Here is an 8,469-nt window from a genome sequence, read left to right as displayed (position 1 = left end):
CTTCCTGCTTCTCCTCCCCTCCTTTGCCAGAGTAGGGTGAACTCCAATAGATTTCTGGTGCAGGGGCTGCAGATTCCAATGTCCCTCCTCAGTGACAGGGGCAATGCATTGGGAGACATTAGGGAGTGGTGGGGACTGTGTTGGCCCGGACAGCCAGGCTCAGCTTCAGCTGGCCGTTGGCAGCAGGAAATGTGGGCCCACTCCTTTTCAAGAGATTTTCAAGAGAAACCAAAAATCCACATTTTTTTTTCTAAGTTACCTTGGTTTTAAAATGTTGATTATTCAAATTTTTTCAAAACACTATGGAAGTCCATCGAAATTGTCCGTGAACTGGTTGTAGCCTATAGGTCACCAGTTTCAGAATTCTGAAAGCTGTCCTCTGGGCTCCTATTGCACAGAGGAGAAAACCGAGGCCCAGAGAAGCAGAAGCACTAGCCAGGAATGACACAGTTAAGATTAGCACCCCAGAGCCTGCAGGGTAGCTCACACCTGTAATCTCAGAGACTCAGGAGGCCGAGGCAGGAGGATGACTTGAGCCCAGGAGCTCGAGGCTGCAGTGAGCTGTGCTGCGCCACTGCCTCCAGTCTGGGGGACAAAGTCAGACCCTATCTCTCTAAAAAAAACAGAGCTCCAATCCCACTTGTCCCCCATTCTCTCTCGCGCCCTTCTCTCGCTCGTGTGCGTTCTGCACTGGTCTCTGCGACCGTGTCCCTTTCATATGTGTCTGCCCTGTGTTGCTCCATGCGTCTGTCTCCGTGTGGATCTCGGTCTTTGCTTCGCCCTCTGTGTCTCTCGTGCGCCTCTGTTTACTGATGTGCTTCTCTCAACCTCTCTGTCCCTTTGCCCCCTAACCGAGTGTTCTCGTCAACAGATCTCCCCTGGAGGCGGTGTAGAAACGACCCCGCGCCAGCGTCCCATCCTGCAGCCCGTGCCTCCGCGCCCCCACTCGGGTCCCCGCCGTCCCCGCCCCAGATTTCCGGAGGAGCGGGAAGGCGGGCGGGGTCCCGCGGGGCCCGCTGCCGTCAGCGCCCCTTCCCGGCGGCCGCGACCCCTCCCCGCTGACCTCACCGGAGCTGCCGCCTAGCGCAGATATAAGCTGCTGCCCCGCGGAAGAGCGCTCTGCTGGCGCCCGGGGTCCTCAGCGCTGCGGACTCCCAGTCCCCGGATCCCGGACCCATCTTGTGGAGCCCAGGCCTGGCAGGTAACCGCCCCGACCCCTCTCTCTCTGCAGGCTGCGTCCGGGAGCCCTCTCTGCCCGCCCTCGCTTTCCGTTCTCCAAGCGCTTCCTGGAGCGCTGGGCCGGTGCACAGGTGGGCGCGGCGCTCGCACCTCTGGGTCCTCCCCGAGAGCCGGCCAGGGACCCGACGGGAGGCACGGCGGGGGCACTCAGGTGCCGGGAGTCCGGAGCGCAGGGTGGGAGCTCCGCGGTACCCCCTTCCCCCGGCGCTACCGGACAGAACTGGGCATTCAGGGCGTCGGCGTGAGAACCTAGGAGTTCGAATCCGAATCTCAACGCTAGAAATAGAATTTTAGCGTTGAAATTAGGATTTTAGCGTTAGAATCGGCTTCCTGGCTTAGTCATGAAAGCTTAGCATTAGAAATAGAATCATAGCTTTACAAATAGACTTGGAGCTTTAGAACCCGAATCTTAGCGCTAGAAATGGGACCTTCCCTTTGGAATGAGGGCGTCGGCCATGGAGCTTGGAATTCCAGTGTGGCGAAGGGGACCTTGGGGGCAGTCTTGGGGGGACGCAGCCGTTAGCGTCGCGGCTGTGCCTGGCGCTGCAATCTCAGTGGTTGCACTCCCGGCGAGGCAGTCCCAGTGTTGGCTCCCCATCTCCGCGTCACGTTGAAGGGTGGCAGTGGCGGTGGCGCTAGCAATGAGGTTCCCACTGCCTCCTCCCTTCCGCAAGCAGAACTGGGCGCAGGCATTACAGGCACCGGTGGGGGCGAAAACGCCTAGAGGTAACAGGTGTGGATGCAAAGCCCGGGCAGACCCCGCCGCTGCTCCCGCTCCTGCACAAGGAGCAGTGGTTCTGCTTCTGGGAGGGCGGTTGAACTGTGCGTGGTTTGTTCCTGGCGGGCGTCGGGGGAGACGGAGAGGGATGTGCTGCGATTCGGGGCGCTCAGGCTCTGTCCCCTATCCCAGACGCAGCGATGCCTGGCCCTTGGTTGCTGCTCGCCCTGGCTTTGACCCTGAACCTGATCGGTGTTCCCGGCGGCGGTGCTCAGCCAGAGGCAGCCCAGCAAGAGACGGTGACCGTCGCGGAGCGTCCCGGCCTGGACGACCTCCTGCGTCAGGTGGAGCGCCTCCTCTTCCTCCGGGAAAACATCCTGCGGCAGCAGGGGGACCAGGCTGAGCACTCCGGTGAGTGGATGGGGCTGTTGGGGGCGCGTGGCGGGGAGCTTTCGGGCTAGGCTGCCGGGAGGGTGGGGGAAGCCTGGAGGCAGAAGGGAAGGGAGGCTTGGTCATCTAGCCTCCTGCCTTTCAAAAGCTCAGAAACCTTCCCTGGACGCACCTGGGTACCGTCTGGAGTTGACCATTCCTTGGGGTCAGATTCCTCCCCTCTCTCAATGCTGGGAATGTTTCACTTAGAGCCGGCCCTCAATGGGGAAGCTTCTGTGTACTGGGGAGAGAGTTTCCTTGTGTGTAACAGTTTGAATTACTATTGACTAGGCACTTCTGTGTCAGACACTATTCTAAGCACTTCAAACACTTTATCACACTGTTTGATCTTCCTAACAACTATGTAATTACCATTTTACACAGAAGAAAACTGAGACTCAGAGATAAACTGAGTCGTGTAGGGCCACACCTATGGTCACCCAACTAGGGAGCCACAGAGCTGCGACTGGAACCCAGAGGCAATGCCATTGACTGTTGTGTGAGTGTGTGTATCTGTGAGACCTGAGGGGCAGGTGCAAGACCTTGCCACTGAGTGGGAGCTGCAGAAAATGTGCCCTGCCTGGGAGGAGAGCTGAAGTGAGCACTCAGGCACCTGCCTATTACAGGGGTCAGAGGCCCCTCACTGACCTCTTTCCCTCCCCAGCGTCCCAGATCCTTCAACCTGACTGGCTCTCCAAACGTCAGCATCCAGGCAAAAGAGAGGAGGAGGAGGAAGTGGGAGTTGAAGAGGAAGAAGAAGAAGCGGGGGCTATGGGACCCCACAAACGGCAGCACCCTGGCCGACGGGAAGATGAGGCTTCATGGTCAGTTGATGCAGCCCAGCACAAGCGGCAGCACCCTGGCCGGCGCTCTCCCTGGCTTGGGTATGCTGTCACCAGGCGGCAGCACCCAGGCAGACGGCTGGCAGATCCCAAGGCTCAAAGGAGCTGGGAAGAAGAGGAGGAGGAGGAAGAGAGAAAGGAAGAGCTGATGGCTGAGAAACGCCAACATCCGGGCAAGAGGGCCGTGGGAGGCTCCTGTGAGCCCCAGGGAGCCTGTGGTCAAGCGGTCCTCTTGCTGGGGCTCCTGGATGACCTGAGCAGGAGCCAGGGAGCTGAGGAAAAGCAACAGAACCTTGGCCAGCGGGCGGCCTGGAGGAGTGAACCCAGTTTCCCCTGAAGTCGAGTTTGTGGTCTAAGGATGTCTCAAGCCCTGTGTGCCTCACCCTTCATGACCTCTGCATTCTCTCATTAGATCCCTAACCATAAGTCTGAGCCCCTCCCTCCCAGCCCCATATTCACACACATCCCAGCCCCTGGCCTTGCCCGCTTCCTTTAGTCATGTGAGAAAATCAGCCTAGAAGTTTAAACCCCATATTCTCCCACTTAGCACCACAGGCAAGGGGGCAGATCCTAGAACCCCTTTCTCCCCCACCCCCGCAGGCCTGCTCCTTCCTTAGCTCTGGCTAAGATGGTCCTTTTGTGTCTTGCAAAGCCTCCCCAAGTGGGGCAGGGAGCCCCTGGGGAGGGCAGCCAGTGAGGGTGGGGTGGGACTGAAGCGTTGATGTATAAATCCAGCTTCCATCTCCTACTCCATCTGGCAGGATTCTCCACGCATAAACTGCATCCCTATGACCCAGTATCTTCCCCTTTCTGGGCATCCTTTTGCGGATGGGTAGAGCCCTGACCCACAGCTGCTGGGAGATGCATATGTAGGAGACTACCCTATGGCATTGCGCTGTGTGTGGCTGTGGGATAAACATGGATGGGAATATTGAAACATCGCCCAAGAATTGTGGTTTGTATATAACCCTCTAAGCCCCTTCCCCTTGTCGATGACAGTCACCCTAATGATAATAAAACCTGCATCCAGATAATCACGGAGCTCTGTGGTTGCTGTTCTATCGCAACTGACATGGGATTCTTCTTTCGCATTGAGAGGGATGTTTAAAAGGGGATGGCACTAGAGTTCCCAGCTCTGCTGCAGAGGGAATTAGGGACCCAGGGCTGATGGCAAGTCCTCTCTACTGTCCCTATTTCAGAACACACTTTGGAGGTGGACGGGGTTCTGGAGACCATTTGACTCCTGGGGAGACTAAGGCCTGGAGAGGAGGAAGGGTTTGCCCAAAGATACACAGCTGGCTGAGGTGGAGCCATGAGTCTGAGAGGCCAGCTCAGGGACCTGCTTTGAGTTTGCCTGATTTGGGAGGCGGGGGTGGTGGTCAGAGGGGAGGTAAGAGGGGAGAACTGGTCTGGCTCAGGTCTGTAATCTTCATGGTTCTGTTGACAATCCGTGTTACCAAACAGCCTATTAGCCAACAGTAACAAAGGGGGCAGAGGACCAGGCTGCAGTCAGGAGACACAAACCAGAGATATTCTGGGGCTTGGGGCAGGACAGGAGGGAGTGGTGTGAACTAGAGTTAACTGAGGAAGTCATGTGAAGACACTTGAATTCAAAGACTTTAAGAATGTCATGTGACTCTAATAATAATATTAATAATAATAAAACAAATACACGCTTATGTGTCAGACACTGTCCTCAACATTTTGTGTATATTAATTATTTTAATCCTTGACAGTCATTCCAGATATTAATATGCTCATTTTACTAATGAAGAAGCCAAAAATTAAGTAACTTGTCTGAGATGAATTTGGCCCACTCATGGCCAGTTTGCAACCTCTGACTTAAACTAAACTCCCAAATCTCCTTAGCCTTAGACTTTGAACTAGTTAGATGACCCTCTCTTTGGTGGATGAATGGGCTTTTCAACTTTTCTACAAACAGCTTTTGGACACCTTCTGGGGCAGAGGGAGTGGGGAGCAAGAAAGTTGTCCAAGACCCAGCTCCTCCCCCTTTGGAGCTCGTGGTTCAGGTGGGGTGGGGAATGAAGAGACAGGAGAGTCTGGGGTTGACAAGATGCATTCACACCATCTTCCCCACAGTGCTCCTAAGAACCCTCTGACATATTGAGCATTTGATGAATGAGAAATCAATACCTCCTCATTTTCAGATGAAGGAACCAACACAGAGATGAGGGTCCTGCCCCAAGGTCAGGTATGTAGATCTGGCCTTCCCCCTGGGCTTGACTCTCCATATCCCCTAGCTGCTTTCTGGAAGCCCTTAACCAACTCACTGTCACCATTAGGGCAAGTGGGCCCTAGAAGATTCCCTCTGCCCATAGACCCCCTCTGAAGGCAGTCCCTCTAAAAAGAATAGAGATTGCTCATAGAGTGCTCTCTGGGTGCTAAGTGTTCACAGACACTTTCTCATTGGCTTCTTGTAACTGCCCAGGAGGCCAGGCTACCATGTCCATTTGCAATTGAGGAAAGTTGAGTTGTAGCTGACTGTGGAGAAGCCAAGCCCAGGGACACATCCCACCCTCTCCTGCTGTCAAACTTCACTGATTTGTAGGATGTGGATTCTTCCTTAGAAATGAGACCATTTGAAGAGTAAGAAGCCCACTCCCTCCAGCTCTTTAATGTTTTTCCCTTTGCCCCTGTGAGTGATTGTACCTGTGCGCCATTTCAATTGGCGACTAGAATGCCTGAGAGACAGAGTCACCCATTCAACTGAAAACAAGGGGGCTGAAACAGGGAACCAGGTGATCTGGCTCGGCTGGTCCCACCCCCACAAAGACCAGCAATCTGAAACACTCTGGATTCAGAGTTTCACAGCAAGCACAGCTGGACCCAGGACAGTCCCACTCTGTTGGGGGAAGGGCGCCCACCATTACAGAAGCAGTCCACCACTACCAAGGCAGTCCACCATTACTGAGGCAATCTACCATTACAGAGGCAGTCCGCCATTACTGAGGCAGTCCGCCATTACTGAGGCAGTCTGCCATTACAGAGACAGCCTGCCATTACAGAGACTGTCTGCCATTACTGAGGCAGACCGCCATGACCGAGGCAGTTCTAACTATATCTTTATAAACAAAACTGCAAGGAGGTTCACACAGCAGCTTGGCAGAGCCCACGGCAGCTCAGCAACACCTCTGCTGCCAGACTGTGACTAGGCTACCTCCTTGCTGGGCAGGGCATCTCTGAAAAAAGGCAGCAGAATGACAGGAACTTATAAATAAAGCCCCACTTTTCTGGGACAGAACACCTGGGAAAAAAAGGCGGTTATGCGTTTTGCTGCAGCAGACTTAAACGTACCTGCCTAGCAGCTCTGAACAGAATAACAGAGCTCACAGCTCAGCACTTGAGCTCCTGTAAGGGACAGACTGTCTCCTCAAGCAGCTCCCTGACACCCGTATAACCAAAGAGACAACTTATAAAGGAGAGCTCAGGCTGACACCTGGTGGGTATCCTTCTGGGACAAAGATAACAGAAGAAACTGGCAGCAACCCTTACTGTTCTGCAGCCACTGCAGGTGATCCCCAGGCAAGCAGGGTCTGGAGTGGACTGCCAGCAGTCCTACAGTAGGGGGACCTGACTGTTAGAAGGAAAACTAAGAAACAGAAAGCAATAACTTCATCAGCAACAAAAAGGATGTCCACTCAGACACCCCATCTGAAAGTCACAAACCACAAAGACCACAGGTAGATAGATCCACAAAGATGGGAAGAAACCAGTGCAAAAAGGATGAAAATACCCAAAACCAGAATGCCTCTCCTCCTCCAAGGGATCACAACTCCTCACCAGCAAGGGAACAGGCTGGATAGAGAATGAGTGTGAAGAATTGACAGAAACAAGCTTCAGAAGGTGGGTAATAACAAACTTCTCTGAGCTAAAAGATCATGTTCTAACCCAATGCAAAGAAACTAAGAACCTTGAAAAAAAGGTTTGATGAAATGCTAATGAGAATAAACAGCTTAGAGGGGAATATAAATTAATTGATGGAGCTGAAAAACACAACATGAGAACTTCACGAAGCATACACGAGTTTCAATAGCCAAATTGACCAAGCAGAAGAAAGGATATCAGAGATTGCAGATCAACTCAATGAAATAAAATGAGAAGGCAAGATTAGAGAAAAAAGTGTGAAAAGAAATGAACAAAGCCTCCAAGAAATATGGGACTATGTGAAAAGATCTAATCAGGTACACGTTTGATAGGTGTACCTGAATGTGACAGAGAGAATGAATCCAAGCCTGAAAACACTCTTCAGCATATTATCCAGGAGAACTTCCCCAACCTAGCAAGGCAGGCCAATATTCAAGTCCAGGAAATACAGAGAACCCCACAAAGATATTTCTCAAGAAGAGCAACCCCAAGGCACATAATCATCAGATTCACCAGGGTTGAAATGAAGGAAAAAATGCTAAGCGCAGCCAGAGAGAATGGTCGGGTTACCCACAAAGGGAAGCCCATCAGACTCACAGTGGATCTCTCAGCAGAAACCCAGAAGAGAGTGGGGGCCAATATTCAACATCCTTAAAGAAAATAACTTTCAACCTAGAATTTCATGTCAAGCCAAACTAAGCTTCATAAGCGAAGGAGAAATAAAATCCTTTATGAACAAGCAATGCTCAGAAATTTCATCACCACCAGGCCTGCTTTACAAGAGCTCCTGAAAGAAGCACTTAACATAGAAAGGAACAACAAGTACCAGCCACTCCAAAAATGTACCAAATGGTAAAGAGCATCAACACAATGAAGAAACTGCGTCAACTAATGGGCAAAACAACCAGCTATCATCCAAATGGCAGGATCAAATTCACACATAACAATATTAACCTTAAATGTAAATGAGCTAAATGTCCCAATCAAAAGACACAGACTGGCAAATTGGATAAAAAGTCAAAACCCATTGGTGTTCTGTATCCAGGAAACCTATCTCACATGCAAGGATATACATAGGCTTAAAATAAAGGGATGGAGGAAGATCTACCAAGCAAATGGAGAGCAAAACAAAGCAGGAGTTGCAATTCTTGTCTCTGATAAAATAGATTTTAAACCAACAAAGATCAAAAGAGACAAAGAAGGGCATTACATAATTGTAAAAGGATCAATGCAACAAGAAGAGCTAATGATCCTAAATATATACACCCCTAATACAGGAGCACCCAGATACATAAAGCAAGTTCTTAATGACCTACAAAGAGACTCAGACTCCCACACAATAATAGGGGGAGACTT

General features: G+C 51.8%; 1 protein-coding gene across 1 annotated transcript; it reads left to right on the top strand.

Annotated features, from left to right (window-relative positions):
- The first annotated feature begins 789 nt into the window (after nt 1-789).
- Nucleotides 790-4,265, top strand: TRH (thyrotropin releasing hormone). Its single transcript, XM_032262368.1, has 4 exons — nt 790-1,201; nt 2,150-2,368; nt 3,051-3,538; nt 3,891-4,265. The coding sequence occupies exons 2-4, from the start codon at nt 2,158-2,160 to the stop codon at nt 3,948-3,950; spliced, it is 759 nt and encodes a 252-aa protein (XP_032118259.1). The 5' UTR covers nt 790-1,201; nt 2,150-2,157; the 3' UTR covers nt 3,951-4,265.
- Nucleotides 4,266-8,469: the final 4,204 nt, after the last annotated feature.

The sequence above is a fragment of the Sapajus apella genome, unplaced genomic scaffold, assembly GCF_009761245.1.
Source record: "Sapajus apella isolate SASKATOON/1434 unplaced genomic scaffold, GSC_monkey_1.0 scaffold128, whole genome shotgun sequence".
NCBI classification, from domain to species: domain Eukaryota; kingdom Metazoa; phylum Chordata; class Mammalia; order Primates; family Cebidae; genus Sapajus; species Sapajus apella.
Note: the sequence above shows the minus strand (reverse complement) of the source record. Positions and strands in the feature narration are given on the sequence as shown.